Here is a 23,683-nt window from a genome sequence, read left to right as displayed (position 1 = left end):
TTAAAAAAAAAAAATTGCAGCAAAATCTCGTGCTAAAAAGGCGCTAGAAAATTATCAAGTGGCAGCAATGAAAAAAGCAGCGCTGATGCTCAAAAAAATCGTGATTTTGCAGCGATTTTCTCACGGCAAAATCACAATCGCCCATGTGAAACTAGCCTTAGGGTGAATGCAGATGGCTGAGTCGGATCCCACTGCGAGAATTCCCTGTAGCGGGATGCAATCTGTGCCCCTGCAGTGACCTGTGGCTCACCTCCTCCAGTGTCGTCTCTCTGCTCTGCGATGTGCCAGCTGGCGCACAGCCACACATGCGCAGCGGTTACGTTTCTGTGCAGGCCTCTGCTAGGCTCACACAGAAATAGGACATGCCATGATTTGTTTACCGCACAAGTTTTCACGCGGTCAAATTGTGGCAGTCTGCATAGGATTGCATAAACCAATGCAATCCTATGACAGAGTGCACAGGCAGAAATTCTGCAGGAAGTCTCGCCGTGGAATTTCATCCTGTGTGCATTCACCCTTAACCTTTTCCAATCCACTGTCTGACGTCTTTCTACATTCTGATTGAAGCCTGTGCAGCTCTGATGGCCGCTCTATTGTCGGGGGCCTCTCTGGCATGTCAGATACTGCAGTACTGGCTCTAGCAAGCAGATGGCGCCATTGTATAATGGCAGAAAGAGAAAGCCCCCTAGGAAAACCCTGAATCCAAAATTGGATTGCAAAGGGTTAAAGCTTTAAGATAACTTTCTGTGCCACAGTTTGTTTACCCTTTTTATAGCTTTTTCAATGGCTTTTTTTGGCTACAATAACAATAGCTTTTCAACAGTTTACGATAACTTGTTGCAGAAAGTTATAGTCAAGTGAAACTTTGCTAACTCAGTAAGTACTTAGCCTCCCTGGACACCACCTTTAATGTAAGTATATATGCAGACTGGGCCTCTGGAACAGCAAGGTACAATAGGTAATAAAAAAATGCCAATTGTAAACCTACCACACTCATAGACAGGTTTGCAGCTTCCTGGGTTGGTCAGTACTAAATCCATTCCATTCTCACAGTGCGGCACTGGAGGGATTTCACAAGAGCTTTTATCACAAACTGGAAAAAAGAACAGGAGAAATTAAAATAGGTAAAAAAATATAACATAAGACTCAAAAGAACTTTGAATAAGCTGACAGAAGAGGGAAAAAAATCCAAGTTTACTTATAATATAGACTAGTGGTTCCCAAACCCCTTCAGGCCAGGGAGCCCCAAACCTATTTGAGACCTCAGTACACGACCTTAACCCTTTCTGCATATGGTCTTTACATTAGCAGACTGCATTGTCCTTAGTGCCATTCTATTCATTGGCCACAATCAGCCACTGTGATGTGTGTTCAGTATGTACATGTCAACACTGAGCCAAAAATGAAAATGTCTCCCAATCTCATGCCCAAGTAGTACATATGACCCCTCTGTCAAATCCCCAAATAATTTAGAACCCAAAATTAATTCAGACCACAAAATCTTTCAGACCCCAAACCCAAAATATTATTTCAGACACCAGCATTAAAAGGGTCGTCCCACTAAAACACATTATTCCCTATCCACAGAATAAGAAATAACTTGCTGATAGATGAGGGTCTGACTGCTGGGACTTCCACTGATCCAAAGAACCAGGGTCTGAAGCATCTCACACTGTGGCCATCGCCACACCATTCATTTCAATGGGACTGCCGAGGATAGCCAAGCTCTTGAACTCTATCTTCACCAGTCCCATTGAAATGAATGGAGTGGTAGAGCAAAAGTACAACCACCTTCATTATGAGATGCTTCGGACCCTAGTTCTCTAGATCACAGAAGGTCCCAGCGGTCAGACCCCCACATATCAGAAAGTTATTCCCTATCCTGTGGACAACTTGCTTTCATGGAACAACTCCTTAAATTTCGATCTCACATTTCAGGCCCCAAAACTAAATTCAGCCTTTAGACTCCCAAATTTGTGGTGACCTTGCAGACTTGTTTATATTGGGCAAATTGCTGAAAAAAATGTAACGAAAAAATAACATTTTGGGGAAAAAAAACTTTTTTTCTAAACAAAGATAAAAAATGGGCAGTAAACAAGGATGTTGGGCTTTATCGGCTGTCGTACTTCTGTGTTGACAAAAACACTTCCCATTCGTCCTCATGTCTCAAATGTTGATGTGAAATGGTTTCCTAAGAAGGAATTAGACATTTCGAATAAAGTTAATATAAAAAATAAAGACTCAAACAAAAATGAGCTGTAGAGTTCTACTCTACCAAGCCCCTGACAAGCCATACATCACTCATAGATGAACATATTAAAAACCCAACAGGTCTACATGACAAAAAGTTTCCAGAGAAGGAAAGTTAAAAAATTGTCAAATAAGGGACTAACAAAACTTTAAATTGTTAACCAAAATGGTTCTGCTGTGAAAAAAAAAGTGATTTTCAAATTGGGAAAATGATGTTGTGTTTATTGCCATGGTAATGTCATGCCAGCGGGAAAAGGCCATTGCTGAATGGAATACACAACGAACTTGTCCGAACAGGATGTTAGTTTCAGAGAGACTGCACAAATCCTCACCTTACCCCGAGGTCTTTCCACTATGTTTAGTCTCGCCCAAGTCTCACATACAAAAGACATTTGAAGGTGTAGAAATGATTAAGTGTGTCAACGTGAAGACTTGATGAAAACATAAATGGCACAGTGGAGTCAACCCACAAAAAAAGTCAACTCACAGTTAATACCTATGCACAGGATAGGTGAGAAATGTATATTGGTGTTATAGGTCTTTTGGTCATGCAGACTTAGGACCCCGTTCTAGTGATCCTAGGGAACCCAGCCAAAGAAGAAACATTTTAATTGCTACAATTGTGCCATCTCATAAATAAACTAGAGATACAAAAACTTAATTCTACATTAAAATGGTCTGTCCACTGTAGTAACCAACTCTTATGCAACTTATCAAAAATGTCCTATTTAGAGATTACTCGAGCGAGTAGTGCCTTAGCCGAGTATCTCCCCGCTCATCTCTAAAGATTCAGGAGCCGGCGCGGGTGACAGGTGAGTTGCGGCGGGGAGCGGGGTGGGGGAGAGAGAGGGAGAGAGAGATCTCCCCTCCGTTTCTCCCCGCTCTCCCCCGCCGCTCCCCGCCCCCCGCCGGCCCCCAAACCTTTAGAGACGAGCGGGGAGATACTCGGCTAAGGCACTACTCGCTCGAGTAATGTGCCTTAGCGAGTATACTCGCTCATCTCTAGTCCTATTCTTTTGAGTCTTCATCTCCTAAACAGGCCTATATGTTTCTATGGTAACAGACTACAAATAAGGTCTGTGTAATCTGATCCAGCAGTCATATTCTCTTCAGTTTGTACCATAAGTCTAACTAATATACATTCGGTAAGTAAGATATTGGCGCTCCCTATAATCCAAGTTTGGTTTGGAAAAGTTTGGGCTTTTTTGCAATTTTGATAGGATTTCAAGGTACATTCAAAATAACGCTATGAATCAAAAAGCCACACACATCGCCATGGTGCAGATCGGACTGCTTTATCTGAAATGAATTAGGATCTGGCTTCCTGCAGCTATTGACGTGTCATTCTTGGAATCCATTGCACACGATAGATACTGAGTCAGTCCTAATGACAAAAATGTTTTTCCACTAGAATACTAAGGTTTACATCCTTGAGTCTGCCAAAACCATGATATTTCCTAATCCACTATAGTGAAGGAACAAGATGGAATGTCTTATCTTCAAGAATAGGGATGAAAATGTAATAGTTTAATAAACAGGATGCTGAACTAAGCGGGAAAACAAAAGGGAAAATCATAGAAAATTCTGCTTCAATGATGGCTTATGAATGAAGTACCCACCACATTCATACTCTGGGCAGCATTGATCAGGACTCAGTTTGTGTGATGGAATTTCACAGGGGCCACAAGTGGGAGCTAAAAAAAACACAAAAAAATTAATTGCATTATCAGTAATAGATATTGGTTCTAAATAAAATGGTTGTAGACGTTGTATTACGCTTGACTGTAGGGCAAGGCTTCAAGGAGCAGTTAGTGATCCTATCGTCTAGGCAAATGCAGATACTACAGGGGTCATCAATGGGGATCCAGGTTTCCAAATGCTAAAATGAAAAAAAAACAGAAGAAGGCGTTTGTTAAGGAAATTTTGGATGTATAATTACGAGCATCTTGAATAAGCCAAATGTTAACCGAATGACCGTATGTCTTTTGAATTGGGTTTGGGGCTAGAGATGAGCGAGCATACTCGCTAAGGACAATTGCTTGATCGAGCATTGTCCTTAGTGAGAACCTGCCCGCTCGGAAGAAAAGGTTCGGCTGCCGACGCGGGTGAGAGGTGAGTTGCGGCAGTGAGCAGGGTGGAGCGGCGGGGAGAGAGTAAGAGAGAGATCTCCCCCCCGTTCCCTGCTCTCCCCCACTGCTCCCTGCCTGCCGCCGGCAGCCGAATCTTTTCTTCTGAGCGGGCAGGTACTCACTAAGGGCAATGCTCGATCGAGTAATTGCCCTTAGCGAGTATGCTCGCTCATCTCTATTTGGGACGTCTCTGATAGGAAGTTGATGCATATGATTTAGCTTGAGATATTATTAAATTATCCAGCATGATATTCAATGACATTCTAACCTTTGAGTGTATATGCTCCCCCACACCCATATTCATCTCCTTTTTTTAAACTTGATTTTTATTGAGCCACTCAAGTTATAAAGGACGTTTCTGCTGCATACATATATGTGTACTGAAAGACTTTGTATACTTACCTGCTAGGTGGATAAATTATGAATATTTGAACGATGAAAAACAAAGAACATTAATAAACAGGGAGTGTCATATAAATTAATCTTTAGTATTGATGCCATTATATAACCTATTCTTGCTTAGCAACCTCTGGGACACCTAAGGGTGGTATTTGAAAGACCGATCCCATGATTCTATTGGGCATGTGCCGCATTGACTCTGTTATCGGACCACACCGGTACCGATCTGATGACCTTGTTGCCAGGTGCCAAATTGGTAGATATGGAAGCCCGTGATGAGAAGATTTGCTAGCAATTATCTATCAATAGCATGAAATCACTCCATGTTATGTCAAGACACTTCTCCATGAGAACTCAATGAATTCTACTTTATTATCAACATTACCAACTCTTATACAGAAAGGAGAAGGCGGATTCAAGAGTTACTTGGTACAAAGATTAGTGTTACATAGGTGACAAAGCTGATTGATCATAAGGCTTATTGACATCTACCAAATAGTCTCAAAGCTCTAAAGGCCCGTCTCAGACATAGAAATTACTTCAGTCAGGATATTGCTGTTGCATTAGACAATATTTCTGCTATAGCTGTGTGGTTTCTCTGTTAACATAGCTTAGCCTTATTTAATTTGTCTGTTGACTTCTTATCTTAAAATCCTAGTTCCCGGCACTACAAAGCATAGGCTTTAGTCTTCTATTTAAGGGTCAATAGTCCAATACAAGGTAAGAAACATACACTTATTGCATTCTGAAACTTAACACTTTATATTCCATGACAACTCCATCTTGGTAGTGGAAGGGACTGTCAACTACCAAGGCGCACCGGAACTAATTTCCCCAGGCCTTAAAGGGGTTGTCCCGCGAAACAAAGTTGGGGTAAGCACTTCTGTATGGCCATATTAATGCACTTTGTAATGTACATCGTGCATTAATTATGAGCGAAACAGGAGTTATTCACTTACCTGTTCCGTTGCTAGCGTCCTCGTCTCCATGGTGCCGTCTAATTTTCAGCGTCTAATCGCCGGATTAGATGCGCTTGCGCAGTCCGGTCTTCTTCTTTTCTGAATGGGGCCGCTCGTGCCGGAGAGCGGCTCCTTGTAGCTCCGCCCCGTCACATGCCGATTCCAGACAATCAGGAGGCTGGAATCGGCAATGGACCGCACAGAAGACCTGCGGTCCACCGAGGGAGAAGATCCCGGCGGCCATCTTCACCAGGTAAGTAAGAAGTCACCGGAGCGCGGGGATTCAGGTAAGCACTATGCGGTTTTCTTTTTTAACCCCTGCATCGGGTTTGTCTCGCGCCGAACGGGGGGGCTATTGAAAAAAAAAACCCTGTTTCGGCGCGGGACAACCCCTTTAATTTGTTATTTTAATATACGAAGTGATTTTAACTTTACCAAATAAAGGCTTTGTTTTAATGGGGAGCTTTGGTTTTGCCTCATGGGCAAATAGTTTGAAGGTGATATAAGCCTGAATCCTAGGGATCGGTTTGTTCCAATGTTTGTATCTGAGCTGCAGAACCAGATACCAGCAGCAGACAGGAGTAGCAATGTAAGTAGACCTTTATTATGATTGGACAACCCCTTTAAGTAATTTGACTCAACTCAACGTTTAACGTCATTTTCCAACCCAAGAACCAAACTAGAAATTAGTTACCTAAGTCTATATATGAAGGTCTCTAGATGCCCCATACAACAAATATTTGAAAAGCTGGATTTGCATTTGTTATCACGCTGGTAATTCTGGATATTGTTACCTTGTGGTAGTCTCCATAGATATCTCTGCACTGGTTGCAAACACTTTCTGAAACACAGCTCCCATTAACCACCACCTCTCCACTTCTGCAAAAGCAACCTTCTGTTGGCTGGTCGAAACATGTAGATTTGCTGTGTGTCTTGTCACAGCTCTTGTCACATCCTGTGTGACAATGATTATATACCATGCTGTTGGAACAGATCATCGCTGCAGAAGACATAGAGAAGAGGACAATAAGTATTTGATTAAGTGTATCCATGCTTATATACATTTATCTTGGGTCTTTTCAACTTCTGAACAACCATCTTATGAAAGAATCAATTAGGGTAACCTGCTTATTCTTGATGTCTATAACCTACCACATATAGTGGTAAAACCCATCAGTGCAAGAGTGGGTTCCAGAGAAATGAGTCCTTCCCTCCCTGTATCCCAAGGTAACTTAGACCTGGTACTCTTATCTTTTACAGAACATTTCCATCCCTTGTAGCAGTGAAGGGTGTTATGACCCTTCAGTCATTTATTCTCATCCTTTCTATAACAAGAGTACTTTGGGGTCTGTTCTTCCCAACAACTATTCCATCCCTTGTAGAAGAGAAGAAGGATATGACCATTAAGAAAGTTTTCACTTCTACTTTGCAAACATTGCAGTTCTTGTGGAAAGTTTTACCGGGCTTGCTGGGCAGCAGAATAGAGTGTACTAGAGGCCCACTACTGCATGCGTGACAGACTTACTATACTGCATCACAACACAAAGGATAGAAGATACCACAGGATTGGCTCCTTAGGGAAAGTGCAGACTCCAGGGCAATGAACACCTCAGATTAGTGCAGCATGGGAGTTCAGGAGACTCCAGGGCCATGGGGCTATGCAGCAATTACAGTAGTGCAGGATGGAGTGCCAAGATAACTTGAGAGAGATCAAAGCCACCACCAGTCTGGAAACTGGTGGTGGCCCTTTTACATGCAAACGAAGATGATAAAGTGTTAATGGCCATTAAGGGTATTAACTAGAGATGAGCGAACGTACTCGTCTGAGCTTGATGCTCGGGCGAATATTAGGGTGTTCGGGATGTTCGTTATTCGTAACGAACACCACACGATGTTCGGATGTTCGGGTTACTTTAACTTTCTTCCCTGAGAAATCATTTCTATATGCGCTCAATGGGGCCGGCGGCAGCAGCGCCAACCCCATTGAGAACATATAGAAGACAAATCCTTCTTCTCTGCCACAGCTGTAACAGCTGTGACAGAGAAGAACGATGTTTGCCCATTGAATTCAATGGAACCGGCAATACAGCCGACTCCACTGAATGCAATGGGCTGCCGGCGATCGCGGGATGAATTGTCGGAAAGGGGTTAAATATATAAGCCCTTTCCTGCAATTCATCCAGAAATGTGTAAAAATAAAATATATATATATATACTCACCTGGTGCCGACAGACGGAGTTCAGCGCGGCAGGCTGCAGTTCTCCTGAACTGCTCTGAACAGCTGTTAGTAGTATTCAGCAGCCGGGAATTTAAAATCCCCGCCTGCTGAATAAGATGCCTCTGAATGGTCACAGCCTGACCAATCAGAGGCCAGCCCTCACTCACACCCATTCATGAATTCATGAATGGGTGAGTGAGGGCTGGCCTCTGATTGGTCAGGCTGTGACCATTCAGAGGCATCTTATTCAGCAGGCGGGGATTTTAAATTCCCGGCTGCTGAATACTACTAACAGCTGTTCAGAGCAGTTCAGGAGAACTGCAGCCTGCCGCGCTGAACTCCGTCTGTCGGCACCAGGTGAGTATATATATATTTTTTATTTTTACACATTTCTGGATGAATTGCAGGAAAGGGCTTATATATTTAACCCCTTTCCGACAATTCATCCCGCGATCGCCGGCAGCCCATTGCATTCAGTGGAGTCGGCTGTATTGACGGCTCCATTGAATTCAATGGGCTAACATCGTTCTTCTCTGCCACAGCTGTTACAGCTGTGGCAGAGGAGAACTTGCTGTGTCGTTCCCATCATTTTCTTGAATTGCCAAGATTTTCACACATGAAAACCTTAGCGAGCATCGGCGAAATACAAAAATGTTCCGGTCGCCCATTGACTTCAATGGGGTTCGTTATTCGAAACGAACACCCGAACATCGCGGGAAGTTCGTTTCGAATAACGCGAACCCGAACATTTTGGTGTTCGCTCATCTTTAGTATTAACACTTTATGTAAATTGATCGCAAAATATTTCAATCTTCCAGTTGTTTGAAAGATTATCTTGGCATGTAAATGGGCCTTTACACTTTGAATTGCTTTATAATGTGTTTTTGTGTTAAGAGAACAATGACTGTTTAATGGGTTAACATAAGACAACTTTCTGCTCAGTGCTATCAAAATCAAATTAACATTTTCTGCATCTGTATGATGTTTCTCCTTAGTGGATTACATATGATATAGATGAATCATAGCTAATCCCCCCCCCCCCCCCAAGGGAAAAAAGTAGAAGAGAAGTCACAGTATACATATTACTACCGTACATGCAAAGAGTTTGCAGGGGTGGGCAGTATAGGAAGTCTGTAAGGTGCTTTTGCAGTCAATAGCTGCAGAGCTCTGAGAGGGCAGTATTTTGGCAACTTTTGCTGTGAAGCCTAGTATTTGGTGCAGTGACTGTTATTGTCTTGGGGCGCGTTGTTATTGTTTGGGGGTCAAGAGTCTATAGTATACAGAATTCCTTTGAAATCTACATTTTGGGCTCCCAAGTGAAATAATCAACAGTTCTGGTATGTTACATAACTTCAATTGCTCCATTAAAAAAATATCTATTTTTGCAAAAATATACATGTTCAAGCAAAGGAAAAATCAAAGATCTCTTAGTATTCACTCCCAGCACCGAAATGTTTCATTAGCTTTGTTTTTCATCTGAAATTCTTGTCGTTTTCTGTAACCCAGGAGAGTTATTTCTGTCAAATAACACATGCAATTAATCAACATAAAAAAGCGAATTTTCCTTGCCATGTGCGTATAGTTTATTCCTCTGATGTGCTAAATTATAGGGCATACTTTACATAAATAAAGGGGAAATCATATGCCTTTAATTTTACCATCCATGCAATAAAACATCCCAAATTGTGAATGGACTGCAGCTAATTTTGTTAAAAAGAAATAAAATAAAATTAGGAAAATCCGAATATTACATGTTATGTGGCCGCGCCATCATGTTTTGGATCATGCGATATTGAGTAACTATCTATTATTGTCGTTGCTGGTTTCGTCAAGGCAGCGTATAGGAGAATCCACACCCGGTAGTGAAGTTAGGGCTCTTGTTGGTATATAATGACAAGGTGAATCATCATCATGCATCGAAATCATATAGTATATGTACAAAAACAACATTCTGTTCATCTGTAAGGCCCCCTGCACACGGGCAGAAATTCCGTGGCAGGATTTCTGCCCGTGCCCGCCTGCATAGGATTGCATAACAAAACGTGATCCTATGCAGACGGCCACGATCTGTCCGCGTGAAAACACACGCGGTAAACAAATCGCGGCATGTTCTATTTCTGTGCGGGTCCCGCAGAGGCCCGCACAGAAATTCAGTGGTGACGGGCCGACTCTGCTCTGCGCATGCACCGACGGGCAGGCTCCGCTCTGCACATGCGCCGGCTGGCCAGCAGCTGGCGCCTAGCAGCAAAACAGAAGACGCCGGAATCTGACCCGGCCATCTGCAGGCAGCCGAAATGTGTGTGCACTGAAGAAAATATGTTTGCAAAGATATACACCGAATAGCAACTTTATCAGAGACACCTACCCCTGGGAACCAGGAGTGCAACATAAAAACAAGTCAGGATTTTTTTCCATGGATCAGTCTCAGGCCTCGGTCACACGGGCGTTTTTTCCCGCAATTTGCGGATCGCATAACGGATGTGCATCCGCAAATCGCGTGACCGGCGCCGACGATTCGCTGAAGAAGCTGCACCTAGCAGCGTTTTCAGTGAAACCGCCCCGCACTGCCCGCTATCCTCTGCCACAGCTGTGGCATAGGAGAACGATGTTCGCCCATTGAATTTAATAGAGCCAGCAATACAGCCGGCTCCATTGAAAGCAATGGGCTGCAGGCAAGCGCGGGATGTATTTTCGGGAAGGGCTTAAAAATATAAGCCCTTCCCTGAAAACCATCCTAAAATGTGTAAAAATAAAAAATATATATATACTCACCTTTTCCCCGCAGCTGGAGTTCAGCCGCGTCCGGCCGGCAGTTCTCCTGAACTGCTCTGTGTAGTATTCAGCAGCCGGGGATTTAAAATCCCTGCCTGATGAATGGGCTGCCTCTGATTGGTCACAGCCCTCACCAATCAGAGGCAGCTCTCACTCACCCATTCATGAATTCATGAATGGGTGAGTGAGTGCTGCCTCTGATTGGCTGAGCGCAGCGACCAATCAGAGGCAGCTCTCAGCTGTCATTCAATAGCTGAGAGCTTCCTGTATTGCCGGCTCCATTGAATTCAATGGGTGAACATCGTTCTTCTCTGGCACAGCTGTAACAGCTGTGGCAGAGGAGAACGATCTTTAAGTATATGTTCTCAATGCGGTCGGCGCTGCTGCCACCGGCCCCATTGAGCGCATATATAGAACACAGCGATGCGCAAAACGCAGAGAGGCGCGTTCTGCGAATCGTTGTGTCCTATAATTGATCGCACATCCGCATAAAAAGCGGACATGTGACCAATCCCATTGGCAAGCGCGTCTGCAGATCGGACCAAAAAACGGTCGTGTGACCGAGGCCTCAGTGTGAATCCACAGTAGAATGGGAAAATCCAGCGATCTGAGCGACTTCTAGCAAGTCCTGATCATCAGTGCTAGGGAAGCTAAGGCCAATATTTCAAAACTGCCACCTTGTGGGGTTTTCTCATGCAACAGAGTATACTGGGAATGGTGTGAACAAGAAAAAACATCCAGCGAAAGGGGATCCTGTGGATGTAAATAATTCATTGACAAAAGGGGCCATAGGGGGATGTCAAGAATCATTCTGAAGAACAAGCAGTACATAGTCAAGCCAATTATAGCCAAATGCAACACAGGTGTTTCAATTAATGCGTTTGAACGCACAACTTGTCGCTCCTTAGTACGGATGGGCTATAACAGCAAATGATCAGTTCCAGTGTCATGGCGGGGAAACAGAAAGGCAAGACTCCGGTGGGCAAAAGAGTGCAAAAATTGGATCTCTATGCAGTGGAAAAACATCTTCAGGTCAGATAAATCCAAATTTCGGTTGCACCGTGCTGATGGGAGGTCAAAGTTTGGCACAAGCAGCATGAATCGATGAACCCTTCCTGTCAGCTGGTAAGAATATGTCAGCACCTCCATCTAATGTGCAAGAAGCTTCCTGTCCGTAGGGCCAATAGTCCTACAGAACAAATTTCAACACCTAATGGAATCTATGCTTGTTGATTTGCTGCAGTAGTGAAGGACCAACGTGCTATTAGATGCTGGTCTCTGATACATATGCATGAAATAACCAGGTTATTAAACTCCTGTGTATTGTTTCTATGTAGTATAGAAGTTTTTTTGATGGCCATATTTAAAAGGAATTTGTAGAACTTTGGGATAATATCAATATCAAAGTCCCAGAAATCTGCCCAATGGCTTCCCCTACCCTTCCTGCGGGTACACAGGTGGCATGTAACTGAGAAGTAAGAATGTACATACCATAGAGTCAGCCCATGCAGCTAAAACGGGGCCACAATGGAAGGAGAACACTACTTTTCCCCAATGGGTGGAGGAAACTTGAACAAGGTTATCCCTGCACGATTAGCGAACTAGGAAACATCAGCCGATCAGTCTTACAAAAGGATGAATAGTCGAGTGTGTGAACAACCACTGGGTAAACTTGACCTCAAATTTTGGGCATGTGATGGAATCATCCAACACATGGAAAGGGCCCAATTGCAAATTTGGCTTTATAGCCCCAACTCATCTACCGTGTTTGCCCAAAAATAAGACAGTGTCTTATATTAATTTTTGTTCAAAAAGGTTTAACTTTTTTACATGTATAGCTGCCTGGACACTATTTAAATTGACTTTTTTAATTAACTGTTAGCAGGGCTTAATTTTGGAGTAGGGCTTATATTTCAAGCATCCTCAAAAAGCCTGAAAAATCATTTTGCATCCTCAAAAATTCTGGAAAATCCTACTATGTCTTATTTTCAGGGTGTGTCTTATTTTCAGGGAAACAGGGTATGTTCGTCCCTGCTGAAAAATGGCAGTGTAGCTTGCAGACAAAGCAAAGATATTAATTAAGACATGATATTAAAACAGTTACCAGTTTATGTAACATTGTACTTCGGTTTGTAGGTTATTTTTTACTGAGAGGCTCGTAACATTTATGGAAGCATATGCATAAGACGTAGTTACGAAGACTCATAAACTAATATTGTGTCAAATTTAATTGTGTTTTGGGAGTTCTGAGAGGACCGAGCTGCATGTGGTGACAAGGCCGATCTACCAGACGAGGAGGAGTCCTACAGCCATGAGGCAAACCCATTAGGTGTTATTATTCTTTCAGTCACAACAAGAGAGGAAAGTCATCCACTAGTAATATGGATGACTCCGGTGAAGACAAGCAGGGACAGAGAGAGCTGATGGAAATATCAGCCGCTGGTTTCTTGGATGTATGAAGTGACTAACACCCACTACCCACCAGTAGCTGCAAGGCAACTATAGAGTTTAATATAAAAGGTGAAAGAGATCTATTTAATGAGGCATGAGGTTCAAACCTAGTTCCCAACATGGTACACTTCATTCTCATAAAATATGTGATATACTTCCATAAAACTCATATAATGTAAAGATCAGCGGAGATGGAGGCTGAAGGACATAATAGACAGTTCATGGGTCTATGAGACTGTGCAACAAATTTTGTAAAAATTTTCGTAACAGAAAGTAATTGATATGTTTCTGTAAAATTAAAACCTGCTAATTACATTGGTGAAACTGAATAATAGCAGCATGTCTAATGTGCAAGTTATTTAACCCATTAGCTACCAAACATTTTTTTCATTTAAAAAAATCTTAACTCCTTTATTTATCCATCGACGTCGCTGTATGAGGGCTTGTTTTTTGCGGAGCGAGTTCTATTTTTCAATTCTACTATTTAATGTACCCCATAATGTACTGAAAAACTTTTAAAAAGTTGTAAGTGAAGTAAAATGAAAAAAAATAAATAAATTCCACCATCTCTCGGTACGTCTTGTTTCTACGATCCACAAACTGCAACAAAAATGGCAAGATAACTTTATTCTATGGGTCATTACGAGTACTGCGATACCAAACGTATGCGTTTTTTGTTTTTTTTGCTGTACTACTGTAATTCTTTTCAAAGACATAAAATTTTTTTTTTAAAATTTTCTGCCATCCACATAGTTGTGCATGGGCTCATTTCTTGCGGGACGTCCTGTAGTTTGCGGTACTACCATTTTGACATACGACTTTTTGATCACTTTTTATTGCATTTTTTTGGGAGACAGAATGAACAATTTCTGGCGTTCTTCATTTTTTTTTTCGGGCGATGTTCACAATGCGGGGTAAAGAATGCATTACTTTGATAGATCAGACTTTTACGGACGCAGCGATACTAAACATGTATTTTTGTTTTATGATTCTGATTCTTTTATTTAGTCTAACTAATGACCTATAAAAACACAGTTCATTAATTACAACTTACTGGTGGATGATTCGCACTGTTTACACCATGTGGAAGCATACCCTATATGTTACATAAACCTACCCTTATAGTGTTCAGTCAGCGCACGGCGTGTAACAGTGATTGTAAAATAGTTGCACAATCACTTTTGTTCTTTTTAGTAAGTAAAGTTAATGGTGAGCCGACTGGATTAATTGTATAGGCAGATTTCCAAAAATACAATACAATGGCAATTGGATTACATTATTCTCCATAATTGGAAAACCTTACGTGGCAGAAAAAAATCATATTTGAATTCAGCGCACTCAAGTAACTATTAGCCACCTATCTAGTCATAGGTTACAAAAATTGTGTTGCACAGTGTTATTTAAAGAGTCAAGATATTTATGATGGCGTATTTGTCAAGAAAACGTAAGGCTACGTACATACAGAGCTGGAACAGTAGGAATTTGGTGCAGCTACCTTTCCATAGGTTCAGCCAAGAAGTGCAAGGTTATGGGTGAAAGTCTTGGGTGCCCCCAGAAGGCTAATCCACCCAGTTTGGCCACATAGCTTACACCCAATTGAAACTAGCCTTGCATGTGATCCGTCTACCACTATTATCATCAGATCTATTCTTTTTTTCTCTCTGGTTTCCATACTCTATTTATCCCTATCGAAGTCAATATGAAACAAGATGAGTTCTAGAGATCCATTGCCCTCTTGGGAGACATACATTAGAGCAATGCATAAATAGCAAGTGCCTAACAACAAGTACTCCTTAAGTGAAATGGTTTCCCCTTCCTCAAATTGTGTAGAAACGTCATGGTTGGAGTTTATGAATGCCGAATTGCTGCCCCCTGGAGTCAATGCAATGCACTGCCTGCAAAAACATACAGTCCTTGCCTTGTGGATGTCGCACCCCTGATCATATTATTGTATTTAATGAAGTAGAGATTCTAAAATATAGCAGAGATTTTGTGAGGAGTTCCAATCCAGCATGCCAGCCACCCGATATTCAAGACCGGGGCAATCTTAGGGAGTGGCAAACTGAACAGTTGTTGGCAGCACCCATTTACTAGGGGAAGCAGAAGGTTTTGGCACCCCAAAAACAAACTAAAAACATCCATTATTATTTAGTGTTGTAATGTAGTATAATATAGGTACTGATGTGCAGAATTATAGTAAGTGGGAACTAAATTACTCTATTAGATCTTTTCTTTAAAGGGGTAGTTTGAGCTTTTTTAAATGACGACCTATCCTCTGTATAGGTCATCAGTAGTTGATCTACAGTAGGAGATCCACCACTCAGGGCCCCCATCCATCGGCTGATCCTTTGGCCCGCTGTCAGTGCGGCGGGAAGGACATTGTCATCAGTGGTCATGGCAGGAAGTGGGAGCACCGGCTCCATTCCCATTTAAATCTCTTATGTCAGGACATCAAGAAGTGTAAGAAAACCCCTTCAAGGAAGTATTTTTTGGATTTTTTATATTATTTGGATTCTATATAATAGTATTAAAGAGGATATATGGTAGCATTAGGCTCTGCTCAGATCTCATTTTGCTCCTTCCAATTGAGCTTTATAAAGGGAGCATTCCCCGATGTATGCCACCATATAGGTAGACCAATGCTGACACATACCAGCCTAGTGTATGCCAAAAAGAATTGCTCCCTCTATATTCCAATAATATAAAGAAACACCGCATCCCCAAAATGCCACTGATAATTGTTATTTATACAGTCCCCTATTGTAGTCTTTATTAGTAACAGCTATACAATTGGGACAGTCAGGGTCTACATAGCTTTCACTACCACATCTTCCTATCCAACCTAGCATTTTAATTGGTTTGCCAAAAATGTAATTCACAGTTAAAATTGGTTATACTTACGGCAAATATCTGATGACCTCCAGTCTACACAGATTCCATGGAGCCGACAGAGGTGGCTGTAACTTGCAATGATCTCACAAGGATCTTGGCCATGACAGCTGCTTTCTTGACACAACTTAAAATAATCACTTGGTTGGATCTTGGAGTGGCATTGCTCGAAAGTTTTGGAAAGCAAAATGTTGCACTGGTAGCTTGGAGATTGGCTGCACACATCATCCAGTTTGGTTTCACATGTTTTTCCAAACTCATTGGCTATGGTCCAGTCCTTTACAAATTTGCTACTGTCTCTTGTAACCGAGTCATCTCTGAGAGTGAAGTCGTTAACTGGGTTGTGGTCACATATTCCTGTTTACAGAAGAGCAAAGGAAAGCCAATACTAAGTGAGTCAGTGGATATCTGTCCGAGGTCAAAAGATTACTATGCCTTTCAATAAAATGCCTCTGTGGTCCCAAATAATGGGCATTTATTGTAGGAACGGCCAAACAGTTTTAGTATATGGTTTACTTTTTAAGGTTCCTGACCCAGATGATTACCAGAGCAACATTGCAGTGTGTAGAGATCTTTGCTGCATATTCCACTTTATAGATGCCCCAGTACCATCATAAAAGGGGCTTGTATAGTGCCAACTTATTCTGCAGGTAATTCATTGGGTACATATTTTACCGACATCAGAGGGATGGAAGGCTGAGCTGGCTACCTGAACCACGCAAGGATTGAATTCGCAACCTTCAGGTCGTGAGCGAGAGCTTAGGACTGTATACTGCTGCCTTAACACTCTACACCACACGAGGCCCCACATTTAGCTACTTACGGTAGCTGCTCCACAGCCACGAACTATGCTGATCTTCATAAGTGGAGGTCAATGGTGCAATTTGACTATTTGGACAATTTTATTTTATTCCAGCCAGGAGGTTTGACATTCAGATCCAATGCTCTAAGCTCTGATATCTATTGTTTGATTCTAACATACAGACGGTGCGCTGCAAAGATCTTTCCAGCCGCCCGCCTCCATTCAGAGTAAACAGACAGTAGCTCATAGATGAACAACTGCCTGTTTACACGGACAGATTCTCATTCGCTTCTCATGCCTGCATAAAATGAGCGACAAATAATACGCAATACGCGCAATATTGTTGATCATACAATCATTGGCTGTGTATACACCTGAATGATTATCGTTTAGTTTCACATAATCCAATGATTAACTGAACAACAATTAACCCTTTCCAATCCAATTTGTATCCCGGTTTTCCTAGGGGGCTTACTCTTCTTCTACCATTATACAACAGCGCTATCTGCTGGCTGAACCCAGTACTGCATGAGGTGACACGTTGGATAGGCTCCGACAGCAGAGAGGCTGGCAATATACAGTAAGAGAACCCCAGCAGACGTCTTCCAACATCGGAGCTGTATAGCCTTAAATCGTAATGTCTTCAGACGTCAGACAGTGGATTGGAGAGGGTTAATTATTAATCGAAAAAGGGTCCTAACTACTTAGAGGATTAGCAAATGCTATAACTTGCTGTTATGCTCCTCCACTACGTGTGCCCAATTCGAAAGAGCAATGCGCTATTTTGGCTGCAGTCCTGAATAGTTTTAGCAAAAAGAACTCTGTTATACAGGATTTAGGGCTCCCACCCACCTGCGATATTTTCTCCACTGCGATGCGATTCTAAAGTTAAAGTCTCGCATCGCAGTGCGAAAAAAAAATCGTCATGACGCCAGGGATATCGGCATCACGCCGACATATCGCCAGTCTTTTCAATAGGGCCAGCGGCAGCAGCGCTAACCCCATTGAAAAGACAAGGAGAATGCCGGGGACTTCTGCCACAGCTGTGGCAGGAGTTTCCTTCATCCCCACGGGGACCGCGGGGATGAAGGAATCCTCTGCCACAACTGTCACAGCTGTGGCAGAAGTCCCCGGCATTCTATTCCATTGCTTTCAATAGGATCGGCACAGCTGCCGATCCCATTGAAAGCACTGCTTTGGCAAGCCCCGTGGAATGATTATCGGGGAAGGGCTTGAAATATAAGCCCTTCCCCAATAATCATCAATAAGTGTGGAAAAAAGATAAAAATTATACTCACCTGTCCTGCTCTCAGCCGCGTCCTCCTGCTGGCTCCCCGGCACTGCTTCTGAGCTCTTTCAGCAGTCGGGGATTTAAAAATCTCCGCCTCCTGAAAGGGCTGTGCAGATTGGCTGAGGGCTCAGCCAATAGCAGCTACTGCTTAGCTATTGACAAAGACCATCTATGTAACGGTCGAAACGTCGCTGTGTCTTATGATGATGTGATGTTCTGATCAAAATACAAGTTTTTTATTGCACCTGAAGATTTGGACTCTGCTGCCTATTTTCTCTTTCTACTGCTTAGCTATTGGCTGAGCGCTCAGCCAATCACACATAGTTCTTAGCTATTCATTCATGAATAGCTAACATATAGCTATTCATGAATGAATAGCTAAGGGCAATGTCTCATTGGCTGAGCGCTCAGCCAATAGCTAAGCAGTAGCTACTATTGGCTGAGCCCTCAGCCAATCTGCACAGCCCTTTCAGGAGGCGGGGATTTTTAAATCCCCGACTCCTGAAAGAGCTCAGTAGCAGTGCCGGGGAGCTAGGAGGAAGACGTGGCTGAGAGCAGGACAGGTGAGTATAATTTTTTATTTTTTTTTTCACACTTATTGATGATTATTGGGGAAGGGCTTATATTTCAAGCCCTTCCCCGATAATCATTCTGCAGGGCTTGCTTAAACCATTGATTTCAATGGGATCGGCAGCAGTGACAGCTGTGGCAGAGGATTCCTTCATCCCCGCGGTCCCCACGGGGATGAAGGAAACTCCTGCCACAGCTGTTACAGCTGTCACAGCTGTGGCAGAAGTCCGCGCATTCTCCCTATGCTTTCAATGGGGCTAGCGCTGCTATCGCTAGCCCCATTGAAACCATTTGCGATATGCCGATTCTATACTGGCCTCTTTCTTGCTCTGTGATGCGAGATTTTTCTCGGGCTCTCGCAGCGCAAGAAAGAAAATATTGCCAGTGGGTGGGAGCCCTTAGGCTGGTATTACCTCTTTGAACCTCTTGATTGGCACTTAATGGGCACAATTGCTCCTGGTTAAGTTTTCAGAAAACAATGAGCAGATATCCCATTGGAGCACCAGTGAAATTTTTTGAAAGCAACATTTTTAGCAAATACAGTAACTTACGGTAACTTACCACAAAGTCCTGATGTCTTTGACGAGAAACTATGTGGGATGAACTCAAGTATAAATTCATTGTTTATTGGTGTGAATGAAAGAACAAATCCCAGCTCAGGAATTTTGATGTTATGCATGATGGCTCCAAAGACGTCCATTTCAAAGGTGTTATTGTAAGGCACCTGGACCTGTTCCCCATTGACAGAGACCTAAGAGTGGTGCAGCAGAACATATAGTAAGCTGGTGATACATGTTCTTAGTTTTTGTAAACCACTGAAGTCTTACTAGCCTTCCTTCCCTTTAGGGTTATGGGACGATGAAGGCAGATGATACTGATGTGGAACTCGGAGAGGTTGTCATTTCCATGTTCCCACACAAAAATGAAGATGAATAAGTATTATCCATTTTAATTACCCCTTTACCCTATTTATATATAGGTGGATATGGCAGGAATCCATTTCAGTGAAGACACTCTTTCAAGGTTTATTTCATCGTTAGCTTCCTCTGTCATTAAGGCCTCGTTCACACGGGCAACAAAATCATGCGATTTTGTCGCATTGCAACAATACGACAAAGCACGTCTTCGTTCAGCCCATGCTTTCCAATGGGTTAATTCACACATGCGATGTTTTGGAGTGTGTGACATCCAGACACAAAAACCTTGCGGGTCCCGTGATATGTACGTGACACGCAAGGTTTTGTAGCCCGTGTGTCCCTATGGAGCCTTCCTCTCTGTTGCATCACATTGCTCGAAAATGCGATTTTTGTGTGGTGCGATGCAACTTTGACAGTAGGAGATGCTACTGTCAAAGCCATAAATTAAAAAATTTTAAAAAGTATACATCACCTTAGAAGCGCTGTTATCCCAGTCACATCTTCTCCCCGGGTCCCCAGCACTATTCTTCATCTCTTCTAGCCAGGGATTTAAAGATTCCCGCCTTCTGGAAGCACTGCCTCTAATTGGCTAACGCTTAGCCAATCACTGCCAGTGCTTGATGAACCAATCACAACTATTCATAGAGCACTGGCTCTGATTGGCTAAGCGTCAGTCAATCAGAGGCAGCGCTTCCAAGAGGTGGGGATTTTTCAATTCCCTGCCAGAAGAGATGGAGAATAATGCCACGGACCGGGGAGAAGCTGCAGTGGAGCCCTGTACAGCGCTTCTAGGCAATGTATAATTTTTCTTTTTTATACAGTTAGGGCTTATTTTTGGGGTAGCGCTTATATTTAAAGCCCCACTCACCCACCCCGCCCCGCAGTGGGGAACAGGGGGGAGCTCTCTCCCCCCCCCCCCCCCCCCACTCCCCTCTGCAACCCCCCGCTCACCCCCGGCGCCCCCCGAATCTTTTCTTCCGAGTAGTCACTTACTCGGAAAAAGCAGTGCTCGAGTGCAAAAACACCTCTGTTGACCTTTTTTACTCTAGTGTTCACCTAACCTAACAATTGTAATTCCCCAGCAGCTGTGAAGCCACAACTCCCAGCAAGCTTTGATAAGTTACAGCCCTGCCCTGACAGCCTACAGAAGATGAAGTGTCTCTGTGATACAGGTCCTCAACCAGTAGCTTCCTAGCTGCACTGATGACCTGCGGCTCCAACATCCTGCAGAAAAGGATATTCCTCCGTGACAGGGGTCTCCAACATGTGATTGTACAGCAGTTACTAAACTACAACTCCCAGCATGCCCTGACTAACGCTGTGGAGGCAGGATTTATAAATAGGCTGAGCCGTGGCATTGATTGGCCAATTTATAAATCCCACCTCCACAAAATGATTGGTTCTTTAAACTCTGCTCAGCCAATCAATGCAGAGCTGAATAAACCAATCACAGTCTCGCATTGGTCCATCGAGCGCTGCAGTGATTAGCTGAGTCGCGCTGGATGAACCAATCAGAGCCATCGCTTCCTGGAGGCAGGATTTTTGAATACCGCAACCAGGAAGTGATCTTCCGTGTGCTAACGAGGATTGCAGGATGCCCGGGGGAACTTCGGAGAGCAGCGGGAGGACCTGGACCAAGAATTTTAGGTAACTATTCCCTTTTTTTCAGGCAGTCCAGCTAGGGCTTATTTTAGGGGTAGGGCTTCTCTGTCTTGCACTAACATTGTGTGATTTTATCGCTGGCAGCAGCAAAGCGATGTGCGATTTCTCATTTAAAAAAAGCATCATTCATGCTACAAAATCACAGGAACACAGCTCCAAATTCACTATGATTGGCTGTCGGACGTGTGTAAGAGGTCTAAGAGTGGTCCCCAACCGGTATCTCACCAGCTGTTGCGGAACTACAACTCCCAATATGGCCTGATAAGCTGCTGCTGTAAAATGTGTTTCTATGACAGAGCTCTCCTACGTGAGCCCCTATAGCTGTTGCAAAACGATAACTAGGGTTGCCACCCAGCCGTTGAACCACTGGTTTGGCCGGTAATTACTTGTAAAGCCTGGTGCCAGTATTCATTTTTTACCGGTAATGCTAATTGGCTGTAAAAAATATTTAGTTCTACAGCCGGGTGGCAGTGCCGGCCCTGCTTCCTGCATCCCCACTTGCCTTTGCAAAACCCGGGTAGCAGGAGGATCCTCTTGCAATGTTGCATAGAGCTGTTGGATGCCAGATTCTGCACTGCCGCATTCACAGCATAATCCGACTGCTCCCCCGCTGAGTACAGTGTGTTCAGGACAATACAACACGGCTTCCGCAGCTGTATGCGACATAGCGAGAGGATCCTCCCGCTACCGGGGTTTTACCACAGACAGGTCTCTATTACATACACAGGGCTGCAGAGTTGGACTCTATTACATAATTCGGGCCACAGATGGGGACATTATTACTGAAATGGGTTTTCCAGGCAAATTTTATTGATGACCTATCCTCAGCATAGGTCATCAATAGTTAATCGGCTGGGGTCCATCACTCGAGACTCTGACAATTCAGCTGTTCAGGCGCCCGCTGTCAGCACTATAATGCAGGATATGGAGCGGAAGCAGATAGCTCTGACCTGTGTAGTGGCCAGCGCTTGTAATTTCAGGCGCAGCTGTCACTTATTTTAATGGGAGCTGTACCTGCACTTACCAGCAGCAGCCACTACACAGGGGTCAAAGCCATCTGCTTCTGCTCCATACCCTGTGTGCTGTTGCACTGACTGCAGGTACCCAAACAGCTGATCGGCAGAGGTCACAAGCGGCGGACCCCAGACGATCAGCTGTTGATCACCTATCCTGAGGATAGGTCTTCAATAACAATTGCCTGGAAAACCCCTTTTCTTGGGAACACAGAGGGGGCACAATATTACTTTGCATGGCCACAGAGGTGGCATTATAACTTTGAGGTGGGGTACTGAGAGGTTTATTTGGGAGTAGCAGTTGGACAGAGAAAGTGTGTAGAGATGAGTTATGACTGCAAGAAATCTTCATGGTGGTCTGGGCTGAGATGGAAAAGAAAAATTAAAATGGCCAGGTCTGGAAAAGACGCCACCTGTAATCACTGGAGGTAACTGCACTATAATCACTGCATGATTTAGAGGTGTCCTAGAGCCGAGCTGCTGTACGATAACTGAACCTGTCATTATATAAATTGCCTTAGAAATATTTTGGGGGAGGATCCTAGTGGAATAACGTAAGTCACGCCCATGCCCATTTGATCTTGGCTGGTATTTTTTTGTGAAAAAGTTGGCAACCCTAACTCCAACACCCAACATGCCATGACTATAATGTCACTATGGCACTATCTATAACCAGTAGGTCCCCAGCCGCTGTAAAACTACAACTCCCAGCATACCCTGGTACCTGCAAAGGCTTGCTGGGAGTTCTAGTTTTGTAATACTTCCCCTCCCCCACTGAAATCACAACTTGTGCTAGAAATCTCGAAAAAATGTAACATCAATAACACTGCAAGCTTAAACCACCAACGATATAAAGCCGAAGCAAAGCATATTTGTAAAGTAAGTCATGTAAGAGTACGAGGACTTGTAGGAACTGGCAATAATCCATTTAATCTCGGCTGCAGTTGTAAAGCAATGTTTTCCTTAGCACTTTCTAAGCAGTTATGTTCTAGCTGTTTGGGATGTTTTTCACTGTGCATCATTGTTCACTGGAGATTACTCACACACTGCAGTCATCCTGCCAGAGGTCGGGGAGAAGTCAGCAAGAATGATGTTATATTGGGTGCTGTGACTAGGGAGCCTCCAAGGAGATTTATCATTCAGCAAGAAACTCTCAATATAATAATTCATGGAAAGACACTAATATTAGAGCACCGCTCTTTATAGAAATGGGTCAAATATTCTGCATTAATGTGTTTTTACATCCATTAGATTCCCTTTCTTTGAATACAGGGCTCCAAATCCTCTGAAAAGGCATAAAGCTAAATGATAAAATACCAACTGCCTGAAGTCACCACTAGGAGGAGCTTACTGCATACTG

At 43.3% G+C, this 23,683-nt stretch overlaps 1 protein-coding gene and 1 long non-coding RNA gene across 3 annotated transcripts in view; one reads left to right on the top strand and one right to left on the bottom strand.

Moving 5' to 3' along the window:
* Positions 1 to 23,683, bottom strand: part of VWF (von Willebrand factor) — a 167,834-nt gene that overhangs the window by 30,404 nt on the left and 113,747 nt on the right. The window contains exons 36-41 of the mRNA XM_066590522.1: positions 19,293 to 19,482; positions 16,081 to 16,425; positions 6,532 to 6,737; positions 4,027 to 4,129; positions 3,870 to 3,944; positions 989 to 1,093 (exon numbers count right to left, since the gene is read on the bottom strand). Coding sequence (XP_066446619.1) covers positions 989 to 1,093; positions 3,870 to 3,944; positions 4,027 to 4,129; positions 6,532 to 6,737; positions 16,081 to 16,425; positions 19,293 to 19,482 — 1,024 coding nt within the window. The remainder of the gene's footprint in view (positions 1 to 988; positions 1,094 to 3,869; positions 3,945 to 4,026; positions 4,130 to 6,531; positions 6,738 to 16,080; positions 16,426 to 19,292; positions 19,483 to 23,683) is intronic.
* LOC136611202 (uncharacterized) overlaps positions 1 to 23,683 on the top strand; it is a 124,238-nt gene that overhangs the window by 66,898 nt on the left and 33,657 nt on the right. The window lies entirely within an intron of this gene.

The sequence above is a fragment of the Eleutherodactylus coqui genome, chromosome 2, assembly GCF_035609145.1.
Source record: "Eleutherodactylus coqui strain aEleCoq1 chromosome 2, aEleCoq1.hap1, whole genome shotgun sequence".
In the NCBI taxonomy this organism is placed as follows: domain Eukaryota; kingdom Metazoa; phylum Chordata; class Amphibia; order Anura; family Eleutherodactylidae; genus Eleutherodactylus; species Eleutherodactylus coqui.
The sequence above is the reverse complement of the archived record's forward strand: the minus strand, read 5'-3'. Positions and strand labels throughout refer to the sequence as shown.